General features: G+C 40.4%; 3 protein-coding genes across 4 annotated transcripts in view; 2 read left to right on the forward strand and 1 right to left on the reverse strand.

Moving 5' to 3' along the window:
* Positions 1-21,785, reverse strand: part of LOC136424439 (mucin-22-like) — a 42,600-nt gene extending 20,815 nt beyond the window's left edge. The window contains exons 1-2 of one of the 2 annotated variants that reach the window (XM_066413043.1): positions 21,563-21,785; positions 8,932-11,171 (exon numbers count right to left, since the gene is read on the reverse strand). In XM_066413043.1, the coding sequence (XP_066269140.1) occupies positions 9,913-11,160 (1,248 nt within the window). In that variant the 5' untranslated portion in view covers positions 11,161-11,171; positions 21,563-21,785 and the 3' untranslated portion in view covers positions 8,932-9,912. Of the gene's footprint in view, positions 1-8,931; positions 11,172-21,562 lie in introns of those variants that run through there. The other variant, XR_010753890.1, reaches the window with a different exon arrangement.
* On the forward strand, positions 1,400-9,753 carry LOC136427149 (uncharacterized). The gene is made up of 17 exons (XM_066415909.1): positions 1,400-1,525; positions 1,696-1,812; positions 1,983-2,072; positions 2,576-2,647; positions 3,143-3,414; positions 3,995-4,180; positions 4,453-4,621; positions 5,000-5,150; positions 5,258-5,352; positions 5,780-5,833; positions 6,021-6,092; positions 6,402-6,688; positions 7,301-7,483; positions 7,996-8,170; positions 8,573-8,729; positions 9,031-9,104; positions 9,508-9,753. Exons 1-17 carry the CDS (start codon positions 1,400-1,402, stop codon positions 9,751-9,753), a joined length of 2,526 nt encoding a protein of 841 aa, XP_066272006.1.
* Positions 11,740-14,517, forward strand: LOC136424500 (sentrin-specific protease 1-like). Its single transcript, XM_066413119.1, has 6 exons — positions 11,740-11,781; positions 11,977-12,132; positions 12,523-12,602; positions 12,998-13,097; positions 13,451-13,546; positions 14,086-14,517. The coding sequence occupies exons 1-6, from the start codon at positions 11,749-11,751 to the stop codon at positions 14,212-14,214; spliced, it is 594 nt and encodes a 197-aa protein (XP_066269216.1). The 5' UTR covers positions 11,740-11,748; the 3' UTR covers positions 14,215-14,517.
* Positions 21,786-22,739: the final 954 nt, after the last annotated feature.

Below are 22,739 nucleotides of genomic sequence, written 5' to 3' on the forward strand. Positions count from 1 at the left end.
TAAAAGTCATCATGAATACAGGTTTCTTTTGGTTTAAAAAATTCAAGACAGGGATGGAAATCCTGTCTTGTATGCCATCACTTTCTGGTTACTAGAAGTAGTTGCAATTATGAATGACAAAAATGCATTTTTTTCCATTCTATATTCTTCCCTTTTCAGGGGGATTACTAGTGGCAACATGCCCACACAAGGTGATATATGCTGTAAAGTTTGTATTGCGTGGGGAAAGTCCACGGGATTTCGTTGACTTGTTGTTGTCTATGCAATGGATGCCCACAATCACTATCGCTGACATGCCCCAGATCATTGCCCTTCATGCCAACAAGCGAAGGCCAGGAACATTCCACCCTCATGAAGGACGTCTGGCAGAGCCAACCCCTGAGAACATCAACATGGCAAGGGATGGTGAGTTCCTGAAGGACTTGCCCTGTCTAGAGGTGGGGGAAGCAACTGGGGCATTCAGTGACAGACAGATTGTGGGCGAACATTCATACCAACAGCAAGTGCATCCTGCCACGGGTACAGCTGCCAGGTACTGTCTCTTTGACTGGCTGCATCAGAATAATACATCCCAGGAAAGAGAGGTACTAAGGCGAGCATCCCTCGTACCCCAGTTGAGGGGATGGGTGAACACCCAAGTAGCAGAGCAGCTATTCAGTAACCTTGGGAAAAGTAGCTACTTTCTCGACCAACTGAAACCAGGAAATCACATCTTCTCCATCCGCCTCCTTGGTCATCTGCACAACGATCACGTTAACAGTAACTTCCAGACTTCCATCCAGCGGAATCAACATGTGGATCTGGCAGTTGGAGAAGATGGCAGACTCAGGCTTACTAGCAAAGGTAACTTTATGTTAAAACTTAACATTACATACTGTACACTATGTCTTAACATAAAGCATTGTTGACATGGGAGTACAAACACGCAATTTAGCATCTTGTGTTTGATTTTGATTTGATTCTATTTCATTTAGATTCATTTTGTTATCACAATTCATGGGCCTTACATAATCATTATAAAAGCACTGGAGGCCAAAGAACGTGCCTTCAAATATGACAGATTTTGTCAGACAGCTGCCTGAGGTTTCATACATGCAATGAGAACTTACATCTGACCGATGACTACTATCCCCATTTACTGCTATACCTTCTGATGTTCATGTCGTTATGTCCCTTCCCCACAGGAAAAGCTGTTAATAACTTGAAACCTGCAGCTGAGCTGGACAACGACCCTGAGGTACACACAATGTAGATTTTGTTTTCTATTCTTTTTTTCACAAAGCAGCTTGGCTAATATAATGTTAACTGAAAAGTTGGAGCTAATTGTAAGTTCTGTCTATAAATGCTTACTCTGTTATAAACAGCACAGTACCAATTACCTATGACATTTTTTATATTCATGTTGCAGGTCTCGGTGCAAAGGAAGTACCATTTGCGACTTGGTCCTGAAACCAGCACTCCAGATAGCCTCAGAAGAGCTAAAGCATTCCTGGAACCTGCAGCTGAGCTGGACAACGACCCTGAGGTACACACAATGTAGATTTTGTTTTCTATTCTTTTTTCACAAAGCAGCTTGGCTAATATAACGTTAACTGAAAAGTTGGAGCTAATTGTAAGTTCTGTCTATAACTGCTTACTCTGTTATAAACAGCACAGTACCAATTACCTATGACATTTTTTATATTCATGTTGCAGGTCTCGGTGCAAAGGAAGTACCATTTGCGACTTGGTCCTGAAACCAGCACTCCAGATAGCCTCAGAAGAGCTAAAGCATTCCTGAAACCTGCAGCTGAGCTGGACAACGACCCTGAGGTACACACAATGTAGATTTTGTTTTCTATTCTTTTTTCACAAAGCAGCTTGGCTAATATAACGTTAACTGAAAAGTTGGAGCTAATTGTAAGTTCTGTCTATAACTGCTTACTCTGTTATAAACAGCACAGTACCAATTACCTATGACATTTTTTATATTCATGTTGCAGGTCTCGGTGCAAAGGAAGTACCATTTGCGACTTGGTCCTGAAACCAGCACTCCAGATATGCTCAAAAGACCTAAAGCATTCCTGAAACAGGTAATTAACTTGTACATGTTTACTTTTTTTGAGTTTGTGTGAAATAGCGAATACTCCATTGTGATTGATTACATTCATTTACAGGCTTGGGTAAACTCACTTACAAACATTGAATGTATGCTTTATAACACAAGTCAAAAACCGTAACTGTTACAAGTGTACAAAATATCGAAATACTGGGGGGTACTGTTGTTACTTTTTTATCTGTCCCATGTTTGTGAGGCGAAATCTCTGATATCTTTTTGTGTGTCCATGTATGGGTATATATGCACGTGCATAATATTATGTGTGTGCTGGGTGCGTATAATTGTATTTCTTTATTTGTTTGGTATATTTATGCGTTTTGGTATAGTTTGCCACTACTGTAACAGCTGTACACGTGTGCTCCTTGACATCTCTGAGTAATGAAGACTTTATTAGCAAAATTACTGAATGTTGAAATCAGAAATGCATGATTATTATCATTATATGCAAGCTTATCTGTTCACTGTGTAAATTTGTAGGATAAGACCTCCGCAGGCAGCAAAAGACGCAAAGTGCAGACATGTAGTGATCAGGCACAGCTGCAGCCAAAGGTAATCCCATATGTCTCTTTTGGATAAAAAGAATATTGTTGGATGCCATTACAAAAGTTTGAGCCAAAGTTTGATTCTAATAATAGTATTCCATTTTGAAAAGCTAACATTGACACGCCATTATCACAGCACCTCATACAAGGCAAAAAAATGGTCTAATCATTTAATGTTAAGATTAATGTATGCAGCTGTATATGCAAAGCTTGTGTGCTATTTGAAACACACACAATGAAGTTTCAGCAACATCTTTTCCCTTTTAGGTTTATTGCTTACATTTATGAGTATATCTATCATATCTGTGACTTTGACTCCCCGTTGACGGTTTTTCACAAATGATCAATGATAACATTTATGACTCTTTTCTTGCTTTTTGTACAGATATGTCGCTAAAAATGTGCATTCAGATTAGGACTTCCTGAAATCTATGTTTTGCCTTAGCAACCTCAAAAGCATGTAGAAGTGTCTATAATTCTTTCCTCTTTCTGCTCCAACAAGGGTCTGACAAATCCTGGGGATAACCGTTGCTACGTCAATGCAGCAATCCAGTGTCTCACTGCCTGTGGGGTTGGAGACTATTTCATCAACAATGAAAACGATGATTTGCTACACTGGCTAGGAGAATTCATGTCTAATATGTATGGTCAGACTGAAGTTGTCGACACAACTGAGCTCATTGGGAAGATAAGAGGTGCATTTTCCCCTCTTCACGGCAGAGGGGAACATGACTGCCTCGACTTCATCCAGAGGTTGTTAGACAGGATGGAAGGGTAAGTATTTAATATGTCCTTCAACATTTATTACATTTGTCTAATATAATGATATCCGATGATATCATAGCTGCTTGTATCTTCTATGCTCCTTTGAAAGTCCATCAGTCCATAACCAATAGTTTTTGCAAACAAACAGCCACACCTATATTCTATAATACTTCATCAAAAGCAAACTAATTTTTGCATTGAAACTCACCAAAGGTTGTCAGGCACATAAGCAAAAGCTGCAAGTCATCCCAGAAGGTAAAGCTATCAGCAGTCAAACTAGCTACATGTTGAAGGATCACCTTAAATTGGTATTTTATGTGGAGAGGCGCGACATTCTGAGTCAGGCCCCAAGAACTCTTCCATGTTCTAGTATATTAGTTTGCAAAAAAAGATTGTCAAACAGTATACTAATACATTTTTTCAAGATAGTACAACATTATTGAATATCAAACAGGCAATTTGTGGGATTTAGTTCTTCATACACAAAACAATTTTGCCATGATAGCCTTGCCTGTATGGTGACTTAGTTATAGCTGCCCTTAACTGAGATTGGCCTCCCCTGATAACGATGTTCATGTATTTGTCACAGGCCCTGGAACGTAAAGTTTGTTGAGAAGACAAAATGTAATGACTGTGGCTGGATGAAGGAACAAAGTCAGACACATTGCCCCATTCACCTCCACCCAGACAAGGTGGATGGTGAGGTGATCCTTGTGAGTGAACTACTGCACTTAAGGCTTGTACAGCAAAGCCTTGTGTGGAATGAGTTACCCTGGTATGTACTTGTGTTTCTTTTTTCTTCTTTTTTTTTATAAATAGAATAGATATTGACGTTTTGTCTTGAGGTAAAGCAGATTTTCTTTTACAAAAAATATTAAAACTATCCATGCCTCAAAGAATTTTTCAATTTGAGTTTGTTGAATAGATAGACATGTGATACGTTTAAATGTGAGAACAAATCATTTTATCGTTTGGTGGAACATAAAATGAAATGTGTAAGATTGCCTCTAAATATACTTTAACTTGTTCCCATAATATTTTTCACAGTAAAGTGAAGGGCCACAATGGGAATCGTGAAATAAGCATCGATTCGAGTGGAAATCTCTTACTTGTGGGTCTTGAGAGATTCAGCCGACAATCAACAGACAGCCGACCTTTGGAGGTGGAAGAGCAACTGTCTATTGGAGGGCATGCATATCAACTGATGGCAATCCTGGTGCAGTAAAACTTTCTATGTCAATGTTGGACAGCACCTATTTCTTAAAAGTGTACAATATTCAACAGTGTCGAGAAGATTGTAGTACTGAGCAAAAAAAAATTTTCACATTATATGGAAACATGTAATTAATGCAGTGTCTGTACTTGGAGTCATACTAACCCTGGAACAAGTTATACTTCCTCTGGAAAGTCAAGTTTAACTTTCAACTTAAAGGGTATAAATGTCAAGACAGAACAGCGTTCAAGTAAATCGTGATCTGCATGTACATGTAACCCGTTTCCGAACTGAGTCTCACAATCTTTCCTGCAGGATAATGTTATTATCTTCTTAAACAGGCAAGGTCTAACATTATATCATTCCTTTCCCCAACAACAGTGTCACACAAGAGGTCCCCCAGGCCACTACATTGCAAAAACCCTTCGGGAGGGGCAATGGCACACTTGCGATGATTCCAGAGTTAAGAGATGTAACATCAAGAATGACGTTTCATCTAGGGATTTCAGATTATTCTTTTACAAAGAATGCGGTAAGAGATCGCTCAAATTATCCTTACTACTATGATCGTATCAAAGGGGAACTTCCTACTAAATGGAATTATCTTTATTATAATTATGATAAACATTTTTCTTTCAGACACAGATCAACTTGTGCAGGAGCCAGGACAACGTGAAGACAGTGTCAACCAAGCTAACATCAGAGAAGAGGACCCTGTGTCCTGTGGATTGCAGGTATGTAAAGCACCCTTGGCTGTAACTTATGAATATGTACCATGTGTGATTTGATTGGTTATATTTTCGGTCTGACTATGGTGGAGTGATTGTGGATGAAGGCAGCATAACTCTTGAAGCCATGGATGAATTTTTGGTAGGTAAGATACTGTTGGGACAGGGAAGGTCAAGTTCAAGAATGGATACTACGGTACGGATAACTCATTAGACTGTGATATGATACACGTTCACATTAGGTCACTACATCTTATAATGAGTCAGTTAAACATATTTTGCCAAGTTATTATTTGCTACCAGTGCAGCTTCTACTGGTTGCAAGAATCCTGGGTGTGAAACAAAATCATATACAACACCATACTTTCATGTGCCATTGCTGCCCTAAGAAATTACATAAGAATTTGGAAAGCTTAATGATCCTACATTGCAGGAGCACCACCAGAGACTTGAACAAGTTGGGAAGACTCCTCCAGGGATAAAACGGGTTTGTTTCTTAATTTGTTTTTCATGTGATTACTTTGCTTAGTAACATCCTTAATTGAAATTGTACAAGAACCGTGAGTAATTAGTGGAAAAGCCAAGTAAAAGGTGCATTTACTTGATCATTGCAGTGACATTAATAATAATCTAAGAAAAATTCTATATCTTCTCTGTGGCTTAATACTTCACAGAAATCATCAACTTCAACAACAAGCAACAGAGCTTCTAAAGTCCAAGCGGTTAAGGCTTGCCTTCAACCAAAGGTATATTGTAGTTCTATTGTTTCCTTCCTTCTTAGTGGGTATGTACTGATAGGCTGAAATATCTGATGCTATTCTGATACAACTTCGAAATTTTGGGACTATTTAATATTCATGAATGGAAAATGTGCATGCAGTATGTAGCCAATAACAAGCTTCATTAAATTGATATTTGATGTGATATATCTAGCAGGATTTCAAGGATACAATATAAACCTACTTGATGGCTGAATTATGTATATTTTCAAACCTTTTTTACCATCATAACATTGGTAGCCATACATGTATGTTTTTCTGGTTATCTCCACTTAGGATTTTACAAATCCTGCAGCAGACGATTGGTGTTATTTGAACACCACCATGCAGTGTCTCATTGCCAGCGGGTTTGGGGAGCACCTGACTGACCAAAACTACCCAAATGACAACTTCATGCTGTGGCTGGGAAACTTCATCAGGTCCCATAGCCAGCTTGTCCAGCATGAAGTTGTCCACACGACAGAGTTGATTGGTAACATTAGAAGCCAATTAAGCTCACTACACGGTACAAGACAGCATGATGCTGCCGAGTTCATTGCACTTTTGATGGAAAGGATGGACGGGTAATTGCTTGAACCAGTTATATTTTTGCACTTCAGTTTCACAAAAGCCATTTAAGGACACATCAATTCATTTCCTTGGTTCTCAGACATTTTTAAGGTGAAATACAGGCATCCTCAAATGAGCTAGAGGACAGGGATCAAAACTTCAATCTGACTGTGCATGTATTCATAGGATAAATGCCAAGGAATAAATCCTGTTTTCATATTTTGTTTTTCATTCTGTTTCCTAGTTAAGCATACTGGGAAGCTAGAGTAGGGAGATTTCTTCGTTTACAGAATTTTATCCATTGGGCAACATGACTGCATTGCAGTTTTACTGACTTGCTGAGGTCCTGTATCTTGCGTTGGTACCAAATTGCGTGCTGTATGTGACTGGTTGTATACATGTACCAATGTAAGCTATGACAGCCATATATCCAAGTCATTTTCCCATAAAGCCATTCTTGCATGTCATAGGATCTTACCTTTCATTTTCATCCCTTCATGAGCTTGGTAAGCAGTCAATATGCAGCCATCTTAATCTTAATTGCACCTCAGCTGCCTAAGTCTGTAACCATGTTATTCAAACTGAAGATAATTGATAAATGAGTTATCTACATGTATTTGCTACAGAGCTTGGACAGTTGAATATTCTGTGGAGACAACCTGCAACGATTGCACTATGGTCAGCAAAATGAGGAAGAAGGGGCCCATTCATGTATCAACAAACATATGTGAGAACGCTGTGTTGGCCATTAGTGGGCTCCTGCATTTGCACTTGTTGTCAGACCGATGCATCTGGAGTGACCTACCTTGGTATGTACTGCTAGCTTTCAAACCATAAATTCTATGGTATCATGGTATTTGATATATTTTTTCAGCCATTGTAGGGGTTTGATCATGACCTAGTATTACTTAGCATTATAATCAGCTTTAACGTCATTATAATGTCTCTCAGAATGTGTTCCTAGAAGTCTTAATGTCTTAAAAGAAAAACTCCAAACAGCTTTTTAAGTACCCAATATAATATTGAAATTAATGGAGGGTCTCCACAGGGAGTACCATTCCTGATACAGCATTTACTCATGTTTCCAATATTAAAACAATTTGAGTATAAAGATTTAAGATTCAAATTTAAGCTGTTGTACTTAATGATTAAATACCATAAAGTTAAAAGCAGAAAGGGTGTCGTTGCTTCTACTGACATTATCATCTCTTCAGATATATATTTACAATGTCTGATATCAGGCAAAAGACAGGCAATTTTACTTGTACTGAACAAGGACTTAACGTCATATGATATACAGTTAACAATCATGTCTTTTCAGTCAAACGGAGGGTCATGCGGGAAACCTATGCAAAGAAATGACATCACAAGGATGTCTCCTAGTCGTTGTTCTTTTGAGATACGACATCACAACGCGTTCAAAAGACAGCCGTCCAGTGCATATTGAAGAACAACTGGAGATTAAGAGGCAAGACTACCGACTGGTGGCAATACTGGTGACATATTATTACTATCAATATTTGACAACAATGAGATAAAGATTTTGCTACTTTCCTTGGATGAGTCTTTGTGCTTTACCCAGTAAAATGCATTCCCATGTTTATCTAGTAAATGAAAAAGTACGTACTGAAACAATGAATGGGTGGGACTCTTTATACTTTTGTTTTCAAAAGTTTACTTCAAATACAAGACACTTGTATGTTCTGCTAATTTGAGGTTTAGCAAATTGTTTGAAAAATGTCAGATATTTTCTTGGTGTCTAAATTGCACCAGGCGTGCAAAAATGTTAAAATATGTGTTTGCTTGTCACGTTAATCCAAATCCCCATAGTCAGATGTCAGGGATGTATTGTTACGGTAGTAACACAGTATCATTGATTTTATGTTTCCTGTTGACAGTGCCACATTGGAGAGCTCAACTCCGGCCACTACATCGCCTACACTTTTCGGAGTGGACAATGGTATATTTGTGATGATAGGACAGTCGATAAATGTCGCAAGATCCAGAATGAAATCACTGCTACAAACTCCTATATTTTCTTCTACAAGAGATGTGGTGAGTGGTTTCTCATCAAACATATTGCAATTGTGTAAATGTTGCAACTTTTATTAGATCATTAATTTGAAGACGTTAGGTAACCTCTGAGTCAGTTGTTACTATTCAGCACAAGAGTACAAGAGTTTGCAGTACTCTGCACAAATGTTTATGATCCGCAATGAAACAATTCATAATGTTTTCAGGTTTATGAGCATTAGTGTCAGGCTACTTCAATGTCTTTTATTGGTTGATACAATCATGTACATGTATATGTGATTGTTTGATATATCAATGTCGTTGTTGGATGTGTTTTTTTCAGACACCTCTCAGACACATAACAAACAACCCAGTCCCAATATGCCAGAGGATGATTGTAACGCTTCCAGGTTTCAGGTACAAAGATGTGAAACACCCTTTGAACTCATAAGCACTTTCTGACAGTGACATTGATTTGTAAATTTAAGTATATATACCAGTCAGGGCTACTTGCAGAAAAAGAACAGTGTGTGGTCACAGAGGATATGAAATAAAACTTAGTGTTCAATACACTTAATGTTTCTTCATAAGGATTTCACTGAAATTGTGTGTTGTGCAGGAATGTTTTGAAATGTAGCAGTTTTCCACAGGGCATGGAAAGATTTTAAAGAAAGGAGTATATTCTATTAGAAAAAGCATGTTTGTGGAAGTTTGAACAATTACCCAAATGTTACAAAAAGTAACAAGATTACCCAAAGCTTTATATCTATGGCCAACTACTAACTATTCATTGTTTTTGATAATCACTACCTTTGTCTAGGAAAGTGCAGCTTCTGTTGCCCACCAGGTATCTGGTCCACCACCTGGTCCACCACACAAGGGCCAGGTCCACACGTCCCATGGAACTCAGCACCAGAGACAGAACAGAGAGTCCCTGGTTAACCCCACTGCGCTAAAAAAGCTGCTCCCTGAACAGAAGATTATAGGGGCTAGCATGCCAGATGGAAAGGTCAAGTCTTTCATCCAAATGCCACGAAGGAGTAAGTTGCTTCCATCTACAGTCTAACACTGAAGTGACAGTAATCTACATCTTAAGAAAACAAACAGTGAGAAGAAGCAAAGTGGTACCAAAACTTTCAATTTCTATTCTTTTGAAGGGTACATGTACTATGATATATATAATATTACAAGTAACTGATTATAAATTATCCTTCCATTTGGCACTTCATGAACAGTATCTTTTGTTTTGAAATAAATCAACTAAGTAATTCAAATTGTCCACCTCAGCTGCAGTTGTCCCCACGCCGGCTGTCACCGCCGCAGTTGTCACCACGCCGGCTGTCACCGCTGCAGTTGTCACCACGCCGGCTGTCACCGCTGCAGTTGTCCCCACGCCGGCTGTCACCGCTGCAGTTGTCCCCACGCCGGCTGTCACCGCTGCAGTTGTCACCACGCCGGCTGTCACCGCTGCAGTTGTCCCCACGCCGGCTGTCACCGCTGCAGTTGTCCCCACGCCGGCTGTCACCGCTGCAGTTGTCACCATGCCGGCTGTCACCGCTGCAGTTGTCCCCACGCCGGCTGTCACCGCTGCAGTTGTCCCCACGCCGGCTGTCACCGCTGCAGTTGTCCCCACGCCGGCTGTCACCGCTGCAGTTGTCACCACGCCGGCTGTCACCGCTGCAGTTGTCCCCACGCCGGCTGTCACCGCTGCAGTTGTCACCACGCCGGCTGTCACCGCTGCAGTTGTCCCCACGCCGGCTGTCACCGCTGCAGTTGTCCCCACGCCGGCTGTCACCGCTGCAGTTGTCACCATGCCGGCTGTCACCGCTGCAGTTGTCCCCACGCCGGCTGTCACCGCTGCAGTTGTCCCCACGCCGGCTGTCACCGCTGCAGTTGTCCCCACGCCGGCTGTCACCGCTGCAGTTGTCACCACGCCGGCTGTCACCGCTGCAGTTGTCACCATGCCGGCTGTCACCGCTGCAGTTGTCCCCACGCCGGCTGTCACCGCTGCAGTTGTCCCCACGCCGGCTGTCACCGCTGCAGTTGTCCCCACGCCGGCTGTCACCGCTGCAGTTGTCCCCACGCCGGCTGTCACCGCTGCAGTTGTCACCACGCCGGCTGTCACCGCTGCAGTTGTCACCATGCCGGCTGTCACCGCTGCAGTTGTCCCCACGCCGGCTGTCACCGCTGCAGTTGTCCCCACGCCGGCTGTCACCGCTGCAGTTGTCCCCACGCCGGCTGTCACCGCTGCAGTTGTCCCCACGCCGGCTGTCACCGCTGCAGTTGTCACCACGCCGGCTGTCACCGCTGCAGTTGTCACCATGCCGGCTGTCACCGCTGCAGTTGTACCCACGCCGGCTGTCACCGCTGCAGTTGTCACCATGCCGGCTGTCACCGCTGCAGTTGTCACCACGCCGGCTGTCACCGCTGCAGTTGTCACCACGCCGGCTGTCACCGATGCAGTCATCACCATCTCTTCTGACTCTGAGTCAAATGAGGTTTGCAAGTTTTATGATATATTCATATTTATTTTGTGATATAAACACTATCGACAGTAAAGTTGGTTTCTTGTATCTAAAAGGAAACATACATGGATCAAGACATCCCGGCTGGCATGACTGTAGCTGCATCCCACTACGCTATCTCTACATGTACTAGTGCAACCTTCACCATGCCAGTAGATGCTCAGAACATCTTCACTGACTCGGATGAGGTTGGCAATTTTTTTTCCATACAGGATAATTACAGGTGACTAGCAACCCTCAGATACTGACAGGTTTGTTTGTTGTCTTTCATAAAGGGGAAATACATGGAAAAAGACATTGTAGCAGAAGGCTACAACTTGCAGATCACTCTGACAGACATTGGTACCTTGAAAGAAAGACATTGGCTAAATGACAATGTAAGTACCAAGTCTTATTGCTGGACACTTGCTTTATCAGCTACATTTGTGAATCTAGAAATTATGCTAGGCATAGGTCACTGTAAATGTGCACAATAAAGGTTGTAATTGTACCTAATTTTGATTCATTATCTATGTTTGCAGATTATGAATTTCTACATGAACATGATCATGGACAGAAGCAAGCTGCCGGTGAGTCCATGATGACCAAAATCACACAGTAGACGTATACACTTGAATTGTGTGCCCGTTGTCACAATGCACTTATAACCTTTGATTTTGATTTGACATATCGTATTCCAGATAATAAAACATTTCCCTTGAGTATTAATTATATGTGATGTCAATGGTTACGTTCCAGTTTAGCTGATGTTTCTGATTTCACAGGGCAAACTGAAGGTGCATGCGTTCAACTCATTCTTCTACACCAGGCTGGAAAAGAAGGGCCCTTCTGCAGTCATGCACTGGACAGGGTTTGATGAGCTGTCAGATATAGACCTGTTCTTGTTTCCAATTCACCTGGGGATGCACTGGTGCATGGCAGTAAGTTCTTGGACTAGTACCAGTGGTTGTTTTAGTAGCAAGTATCATCAATGAACTGTACTTTGCTGCGTTTGTCTTTTAAGTACACCACTAAAACTAAAATTCAGTTCCTGATTAAAGGCAGCCATCACAAGAAGTATTCTTCAATGAACAAAAATGACGAATACTAAGAAAACAATTCTGTTGACAATAAACATAGAATGTTTTTCATTATTAAACATAATCAGAAAACCTTGTACAGTATTTTGGTGTTATACTGACTCATGGCATAAGCACTTAAACATGTTAAAAGCTTAATTCTCAAGAATTGTGTGATGTGTGATGAAACAGTAATTAAACACTGTATCAGGAAGTGAAAATAATGTTCAGTAACTCCTTTTGTATAATCAGGTTGTGGATTTTAGAAGCAAGTCCATTAGGTACTATGACTCCCTGGGTGGAAGAAACGACAGCTGCATTGAAAACATTCGGTGAGTATTCTGTCAGTGACTGTTTTTCCTTTAATCCCAGTACTTTCATGCCAAACTATGTATTAGATGATTGTGATTACCAGTAAATCTTGAACCACACATGAACTTTAATTAAGAAAGTATGGAGTTATTTTCAAGTGACATTTTAAGTGATTGAAGTAATGAACTCACCTAATTGACCTACAAAAGTGTTAGATTGATAAACAAGATTGAGCAGAGCTGATGGGCATATCAAGCAATTTTAACTTTTTTATAATTTTGGTGTCACTTTATTTCTAGGAAGTACCTACAAGCATTGGAGAAAGATGATCAATATCAGGCACTACACAGAGCTGCAACTGAAGGGCATTTTTATAATTACCTTTTTTATGATTTTGGTGTAACTTTATTTCTAGGAAGTACCTACAAGCATTACAAGCAGACGAACGATACCGGGCATTAACCAAAGATACCAGTGACGTCGTTGTGTCCGACTGGACAGCAGACTATCCCCAGGTAAGAGTTGATTTGCTTGCACTTCAAGCAGAATGTAAAGGCACCATTTCTGTTTCTCCACAGCCATAGGAACTGTTTAAGAGCAAAAGAAAATGGGAAACTAATGTGTGTAACCATATAAGAATAGGATTCTTTTTTTCTGGATTTCATGTGCAAAGCAGTTGGCAGAATTTGTAAGAGTTTGTCAAAATAAGATTTGACAAATGTCTTTCACCTTTTAAGAATATGTTGAATGTTATAAATGAATAATAAAAGACATAATCAATGTACATAGCTATGCTAACAGTAGTAACATACTGTGACACTGTGTCTTGCTGCAATGTTTAAAAAAATATTTGTTGTCACCCCTTTAGAACACACCAAGGCAGGTAAATGGCTATGACTGCGGTGTATTCGCCTGCCAATGTGCAGAATTTGCAAGCAGAGATGCCGAGATGACATTCAAACAGGTACCTGCCAACCATATTGTTTTAATATTTTGTACTAAAAGCTTTTGTACACCATACATGTTAAAAGCTTCACTGTATGGGATTATGGCCTAGAAAATGCACAGATTTAAAAAAAATAACAAATGTAAGGTGCAAACTGCAACTAACTCTTTTATTGTTTTAAGAAAAAGAATCATGTACGTGACAGCCTAAAAAATTCAGTTAACGCAGCAAGTTTACAATCACTCATTCAAAAGTTTTACATCAAACCTGATTCCATTTAAACCAGTTTACCACCACCCTGAAAAGATACCTCCAAAACAGATCACCAACCACATGTCCCCCCGTTCATTAGATACACAGTTGTATTTTCAGACTGAGAATACAGAAAGTATACAAAGGGTGCTGCTCCAGTAGTATAGATATCTCTCAAACACACTGTATTTAAATGTGACAGATTTATGTAATATAATGGATTAATGTTCATTAAGGTTAAAAGGAGGATCAGGAAGTAAACAAATTATACAATTATATGTTCTCTTTTACACACACAAACACAGGCAGACGTGCAGTGCATCAGAAAACAAATGGAGGATGAAATACGACAAGGCCGGCTGGAAAATCAGGGCAGCTTCTACATCAGGCCAGATACTGACCTGACTGAGTGTGCATTTGTTGACATAAAATAGCCGTGCACATGGAAAATGATTAAGTTTTAGTACATTGCTATATATGTATTGCTATATATGTATGCTTATTAGTATTGATATTAATTGTTATCAACTGTAACCATATTGAAACCAGGATAGAAAAAGTCATGTCCGAAACATAACAAGTTTATCTCTGCTTGTAGATGATAAGAGGATAATTCTATAGACTGAGCCAAGATGAACGATGTTTGTGTACTACGATGTTGGCAAACTTATAGTGTTTCGTGTGTGTTTTCATAAAATACTTGGCATGCTAAACACATGACTTAAGCAAAAACCTAACATGTATGATGTAGCTTTTTTATGAAATACTATCCCTTATTATCAAAAACTGTATCTTTTTCTAAGTGAAAGAAATTCAGCTTTGGACATGATGTTGTAGTAACCCATGACTGGATCAGAAATTCTAAAATTGAATCTATAGAACCTTGAGCATTTGTTTTTACTTTAAGTGTAATAAAGCATATTTATTGCTAAACGACAACCCTGATTGATTATTGTAGTGCGTGTAAATGTACCGTACTTGGTTGAATGCCTAATGAAGAAATCGTCTCTATAATCTTAGTGAGTAAACATTGAAGAGTGCCCACAGAAAAAAAAAATTAGTAATACAATTTCTGGTGTCCGTCGTCTCTCTGATATCTAGGGGGTCTCTTTAGACTATTTAGGCTCATTTGTTAAAATCCAACGATGGGGATTGATAGAGTGTGTACCGTAGTGTTAGAAAAGCCCAAAATGTCTAATCTAATTTCCATGTGAAAAAAAAAACTAAATTTTCAGCCTCTCGTGACCGTAGTCTCGGACACCTAGGGGGTCTCTTTAGACTAATCAAGGACATTTGTTCAAAACTAACGAAAAAGATAGACAGAGTGTATACAGAAGTGCTAGAAAAACCTAAAAAGTCTGATCAGAAATGTATTTTTCCATGTAAGGAGAGAGCCCACAGTTTCGGCTTCTCGTGACCATAGTCTCTCTGACACTTAGGCCAACGATGCTTTGGGGGCGTGTCTCCTTTGGATAATTAAACACACTGGTGTTAAGATAGTTATCACAAATATCAGTATGAGTACTGTGTAGATCATTTTCCATTTCAGCCCCTCGTGACAGTAATCCTTAATGATGCTTTGGGGGCGTGTCTCTTTGGCTTAATTAAGCACACTGGTTCTAAGATAGTTATCAGATATGACAGTACGGGTACTGTGTAGATGAGAGAGCCAAAAAATTCCATTCCAAAAGCCTTTCTCCTTCAAAAGAGACACCATTTTCCATTTCAGCCCCTCGTGACAGTAATCCTTAATGATGCTTTGGGGGCGTGTCTCTTTGGCTTAATTAAGCACTCTGGTTCCAAGATAGTTATCAGATATGACAGTACGGGTACTGTGTAGATGAGAGAGCCAAAAAATTCCATTCCAAAAGCCTTTCTCCTTCAAAAGAGACACCATTTTCCATTTCAGCCCCCCGTGACAGTTTTCCTTAATGATGCTTGGGGGCGTGTCTCTTTGGCTTAATTAAGCACTCTGGTTCCAAGATAGTTATCAGATATGACAGTACGGGTACTGTGTAGATGAGAGAGCCAAAAAATTCCATTCCAAAAGCCTTTCTCCCTCAAAAGAGACACCATTTTCCATTTCAGCCCCTCGTGACAGTTTTCCTTAATGATGCTTTGGGGGCGTGTCTCTTTGGCTTAATTAAGCACACTGGTTCTAAGATAGTTATCAGATATGACAGTACGGGTACTGTGTACATGATAGAGCCAAAAAATTCCATTCCAAACGCCTTTCTCCTTCAAAAGAGATACCATTTTCCATTTCAGCCCCTCGTGACAGTAATCCATAATGATGCTTTGGGGGCGTGTCTCTTTGGCTTAATTAAGCACTCTGGTTCCAAGATAGTTATCAGATATGACAGTACGGGTACTGTGTAGATGAGAGAGCCAAAAAATTCCATTCCAAAAGCCTTTCTCCTTCAAAAGAGACACCATTTTCCATTTCAGCCCCTCGTGACAGTTTTCCTTAATGATGCTTGGGGGCGTGTCTCTTTGGCTTAATTAAGCACTCTGGTTCTAAGATAGTTATCAGATATGACAGTACGGGTACTGTGTAGATGAGAGAGCCAAAAAATTCCATTCCAAAAGCCTTTCTCCTTCAAAAGAGACACCATTTTCCATTTCAGCCCCTCGTGACAGTTTTCCATAATGATGCTTTGGGGGCGTGTCTCTTTGGCTTAATTAAGCACTCTGGTTCCAAGATAGTTATCAGATATGACAGTACGGGTACTGTGTAGATGAGAGAGCCAAAAAATTCCATTCCAAAAGCCTTTCTCCTTCAAAAGAGACACCATTTTCCATTTCAACCCCTCGTGACAGTTTTCCTTAATGATGCTTGGGGGCGTGTCTCTTTGGCTTAATTAAGCACTCTGGTTCTAAGATAGTTATCAGATATGACAGTACGGGTACTGTGTAGATGAGAGAGCCAAAAAATTCCATTCCAAAAGCCTTTCTCCTTCAAAAGAGACACCATTTTCCATTTCAGCCCCTCGTGACAGTTTTCCTTAATGATCCTTGGGGGCGTGTCTCTTTGGCTTAATTAAGCACTCTGGTTCTAAGATAGTTATCAGATTTGACAGTACGTGTACTGTGTAGATGAGAGAGCCAAAAAATTCCATTCCAAATGCCCTTCTCCCTCAAAAGAGACACCATTTTCCATTTCAGCCCCTCGTGACAGTTTTCCTTAATGATGTTTGGGGGCGTGTCTCTTTGGCTTAATTAAGCACACTGGTTCTAAGATAGTTATCAGATATGACAATACGGGTACTGTGTAGATGAGAGAGCCAAAAAATTCCATTCCAAAAGCCTTTCTCCCTCAAAAGAGACACCATTTTCCATTTCAGCCCCTCGTGACAGTTTTCCTTAATGATGCTTTGGGGGCGTGTCTCTTTGGCTTAATTAAGCACACTGGTTCTAAGATAGTTATCAGATATGACAGTACGGGTACTGTGTACATGATAGAGCCAAAAAATTCCATTCCAAACGCCTTTCTCCTTCAAAAGAGATACCATTTTCCATTTCAGCCCCTCGTGACAGTAATCCATAATGATGCTTTGGGGGCGTGTCTCTTTGGCTTAATTAAGCACTCTGGTTCCAAGATAGTTATCAGATATGACAGTACGGGTACTGTGTAGATGAGAGAGCCAAAAAATTCCATTCCAAAAGCCTTTCTCCTTCAAAAGAGACACCATTTTCCATTTCAGCCCCCCGTGACAGTTTTCCTTAATGATGCTTGGGGGCGTGTCTCTTTGGCTTAATTAAGCACTCTGGTTCCAAGATAGTTATCAGATATGACAGTACGGGTACTGTGTAGATGAGAGAGCCAAAAAATTCCATTCCAAAAGCCTTTCTCCTTCAAAAGAGACACCATTTTCCATTTCAGCCCCTCGTGACAGTTTTCCTTAATGATGCTTTGGGGGCGTGTCTCTTTGGCTTAATTAAGCACACTGGTTCTAAGATAGTTATCAGATATGACAGTACGGGTACTGTGTAGATGAAAGAGCCAAAAAATTCCATTCCAAAAGCCTTTCTCCTTCAAAAGAGACACCATTTTCCATTTCAGCCCCTCGTGACAGTTTTCCTTAATGATGCTTTGGGGGCGTGTCTCTTTGGCTTAATTAAGCACACTGGTGTTAAGATAGTTATCAGATATGACAGAACGGGTACTGTGTACATGATAGAGCCAAAAAATTCAATTCCAAACGCCTTTCTCCTTCAAAAGAGATACCATTTTCCATTTCAGCCCCTCGTGACAGTAATCCTTAATGATGCTTTGGGGGCGTGTCTCTTTGGCTTAATTAAGCACACTGGTTCTAAGATAGTTATCAGATATGACAGAACGGGTACTGTGTAGATGAAAGAGCCAAAAAATTCCATTCCAAAAGCCTTTCTCCTTCAAAAGAGACACCATTTTCCATTTCAGCCCCTCGTGACAGTTTTCCTTAATGATGCTTGGGGGCGTGTCTCTTTGGCTTAATTAAGCACTCTGGTTCTAAGATAGTTATCAGATATGACAGTACGGGTACTGTGTAGATGAAAGAGCCAAAAAATTCCATTCCAAAAGCCTTTCTCCTTCAAAAGAGACACCATTTCCCTTTTCAGCCCCTCGTGACAGTTTTCCTTAATGATGCTTTGGGGCGTGTCTCTTTGGCTTAATTAAGCACACTGGTTCTAAGATAGTTATCAGATATGACAGTACGGGTACTGTGTAGATGATAGAGCCAAAAAATTCCATTCCAAACGCCTTTCTCCTTCAAAAGAGATACCATTTTCCATTTCAGCCCCTCGTGACAGTAATCCATAATGATGCTTTGGGGGCGTGTCTCTTTGGCTTAATTAAGCACTCTGGTTCCAAGATAGTTATCAGATATGACAGTACGGGTACTGTGTAGATGAGAGAGCCAAAAAATTCCATTCCAAAAGCCTTTCTCCTTCAAAAGAGACACCATTTTCCATTTCAGCCCCTCGTGACAGTTTTCCTTAATGATGCTTGGGGGCGTGTCTCTTTGGCTTAATTAAGCACTCTGGTTCTAAGATAGTTATCAGATATGACAGTACGGGTACTGTGTAGATGAGAGAGCCAAAAAATTCCATTCCAAAAGCCTTTCTCCTTCAAAAGAGACACCATTTTCCATTTCAGCCCCTCGTGACAGTTTTCCATAATGATGCTTTGGGGGCGTGTCTCTTTGGCTTAATTAAGCACTCTGGTTCCAAGATAGTTATCAGATATGACAGTACGGGTACTGTGTAGATGAGAGAGCCAAAAAATTCCATTCCAAAAGCCTTTCTCCTTCAAAAGAGACACCATTTTCCATTTCAGCCCCTCGTGACAGTTTTCCTTAATGATGCTTGGGGGCGTGTCTCTTTGGCTTAATTAAGCACACTGGTTCTAAGATAGTTATCAGATATGACAGAACGGGTACTGTGTAGATGAAAGAGCCAAAAAATTCCATTCCAAAAGCCTTTCTCCTTCAAAAGAGACACCATTTTCCATTTCAGCCCCTCGTGACAGTTTTCCTTAATGATGCTTTGGGGGCGTGTCTCTTTGGCTTAATTAAGCACACTGGTTCCAAGATAGTTATCAGATATGACAGTACGGGTACTGTGTACATGATAGAGCCAAAAAATTCCATTCCAAACGCCTTTCTCCTTCAAAAGAGATACCATTTTCCATTTCAGCCCCTCGTGACAGTAATCCATAATGATGCTTTGGGGGCGTGTCTCTTTGGCTTAATTAAGCACTCTGGTTCCAAGATAGTTATCAGATATGACAGTACGGGTACTGTGTAGATGAGAGAGCCAAAAAATTCCATTCCAAAAGCCTTTCTCCTTCAAAAGAGACACCATTTTCCATTTCAGCCCCTCGTGACAGTAATCCTTAATGATGCTTTGGGGGCGTGTCTCTTTGGCTTAATTAAGCACACTGGTTCTAAGATAGTTATCAGATTTGACAGTACAGGTACTGTGTAGATGAAAGAGCCAAAAATTCCATTCCAAAAGCCTTTCTCCTTCAAAAGAGACACCATTTTCCATTTCAGCCCCTCGTGACAGTTTTCCTTAATGATGCTTTGGGGGCGTGTCTCTTTGGCTTAATTAAGCACACTGGTTCTAAGATAGTTATCAGATATGACAGTACGGGTACTGTGTAGATGAGAGAGCCAAAAAATTCCATTCCAAAAGCCTTTCTCCTTCAAAAGAGACACCATTTCCCTTTTCAGCCCCTCGTGACAGTTTTCCTTAATGATGCTTTGGGGGCGTGTCTCTTTGGCTTAATTAAGCACACTGGTTCTAAGATAGTTATCAGATATGACAGTACGGGTACTGTGTAGATGAGAGAGCCAAAAAATTCCATTCCAAAAGCCTTTCTCCTTCAAAAGAGACACCATTTCCCTTTTCAGCCCCTCGTGACAGTTTTCCTTTATGATGCTTGGGGGCGTGTCTCTTTGGCTTAATTAAGCACTCTGGTTCTAAGATAGTTATCAGATTTGACAGTACGTGTACTGTGTAGATGAGAGAGCCAAAAAATTCCATTCCAAATGCCCTTCTCCCTCAAAAGAGACACCATTTTCCATTTCAGCCCCTCGTGACAGTTTTCCTTAATGATGCTTGGGGGCGTGTCTTTTGGCTTAATTAAGCACACTGGTGTTAAGATAGTTATCAGATATGACAGTATGAGTACTGTGTAGATGGGAGAGCCAAAAAATTCCATTCCAAATGCCTTTCTACCTCAAAAGAGACACCATTTTCCATTTCAGCCCCTCGTGACAGTTTTCCTTAATGATGCTTGGGGGCGTGTCTTTTGGTTTAATTAAGCACACTGGTGTAAAGATAGTTATCAGATATGACAGTAGGAGCACTGTGTAGATCAGAGAGCCATAAAGTTCCATTCCAAAAGCCTTTCTCCTTCAAAAGAGACAGCATTTTCAATTTCAGCCCTTCGTGGCAGTTTTCCAGATACAGACAATCATCTTACCTGGGAGTATGAGGCTCTTTGGGACAATTATCTTTAATTTAGCATGATTGTTTAGAAAATTTGGAGCTTATAGTTACTATATAGCCTGTGTAACGGTCAGAAGCAGAAAAGGAATTTGAATAGGTTTTATAACTATCACATGAGTTATAATATGACTAAATAATGTGTAGCATAGTTAATGTCTGTATAATGGAAAAGATCAAAATCACGAAAAGTCAGGTTGGAATGTTTGTTTGCTAGACAGGTTTGTCCAAACATCTGTTTGTTATTGTTGCAAAGATATGCAATAATTTGTCTCATGAATGCAGTGTTTTACAGTAATATGTCATTCCTAACATTTTCCATAAGTTTTTGTCAAATTTCTCCTTTTTCAACGTTGTCTTCCTTTGTCTTCCTAACATTTCATCAATTCTATATGGTCTGGTTGACCCAAATGGTATAGAGCTGGCTTTGTGAACCAAATTCGTTATCCTGGCATTGTTTGTTTTCGTGTTTAAATTTGTTGTTTTGTGACTATAATCAAATGTTAATATTCTTACTACAGTCTGCCAATAGTGGAGAAAAATCCTCATTATGACAGGCTACAGCCTTACTCCAACAAAGGGGTGTTGCCCAGTACCCGATCAAGATCAAGAATATCAGGATAAAATTCACACGTGCGGCGTAGTCCTCGCATAGACCAAGGACATTATATAGTGTCCTTGCATAGACTTATGATTTCTAACGTCGGCTACTGTTACGCATGATCTAAAAAGCTTTAGCGGCACGTTTCATGCTTTTAGACTTCTAAAATATTCTTATTATCGTACCTTGTTAGACGTATGCCAGTTTGTATCTATAGTTGTCGATGCACATGCAGTTGTTGTTGTGAAGTCTGCCATATAGTTTCGCTGCTCCCCATGCCGCCCGATGGTCGCCGCCATCTTGGTTTGACGTCATCATGGAACCGCCGCAGACGACACCGCCGCTCGCGACATGTCACGAACGACGGTTTTCTATTCGGCTCTGTGGCTCGAGCCTATGCCAGATGACTATATCCGCCAATATTCACAATATGGCGGATCATGGTCATGTGACTCTCCTAGGGGGACCGTTCCATAAGTATAGCGGGGAGGGAGGGCTGTTCTAGCAAAGGTTATTCTAGCTTCGTATTTTAAAAAAACGGCTTAATTCAAAACTTTGCTTTTCTGTTAAGTGGAATATTGAAATAATCATTGACTTAATCGGGAGTACTGGTAATAGAGCTTTTTTACACACAGAAACAAACAAGAAATAACAAAATGGTGTGACCTGGTGAAAAATGATCATCTTGAAATTATGACCGTGACCTTCTACATTGTAATGCTTCTCACATACATGAGGTTCGAACAGCCGTGAAAATTCGTAAATCTTTGATTTGTCCTGAAATAACCTCCATTTCAACAAGTATCATAACATAAGGATAGTATTCACATGCTATGAGAGTTACCCTTGAGCGAGCCCTGCATGAATCCGAATTGAGCAAACCTTCAGTGTGCCGCAAAAGCTGGGCCGCATCAAGTCTGACATGTCTAACGTCGAAACAGACCCCATGGGGAGGCGATCCTCCCACGGCGACATAACTGCCTACGCCGGCATTAGAGAACCGTGTAAAAGAATCATGTATCATCAAAAAATATACGCCGCTGCTCCAAGACGTCTGCGAAGGAGGCTAAGTTTGACGTCGAAGCAGACCCTGAAACAGGTATTATTTAAATGAGTGAGCAAACACTGAATATACACTGTAGAAGAAACATGTAATTTAGTAAACCGTACACAGCAAAAATCTGGGCACCAGAAAATACTTCTCTGTTATACATATTAGGTATAATTTCCATAACACTTTTTTTCAGGACAAAAATATTTCCATTTCGGTGTTAATCCTTTAAAAACAAATGGAGCCAACAAAGTAACTAGGTCTTGCCCAATGAAGGGTCCCAATGAACTGCCCAACATCATGTTGTAGTT

Source organism: Branchiostoma lanceolatum, chromosome 1 (genome assembly GCF_035083965.1).
Source record: "Branchiostoma lanceolatum isolate klBraLanc5 chromosome 1, klBraLanc5.hap2, whole genome shotgun sequence".
In the NCBI taxonomy this organism is placed as follows: domain Eukaryota; kingdom Metazoa; phylum Chordata; class Leptocardii; order Amphioxiformes; family Branchiostomatidae; genus Branchiostoma; species Branchiostoma lanceolatum.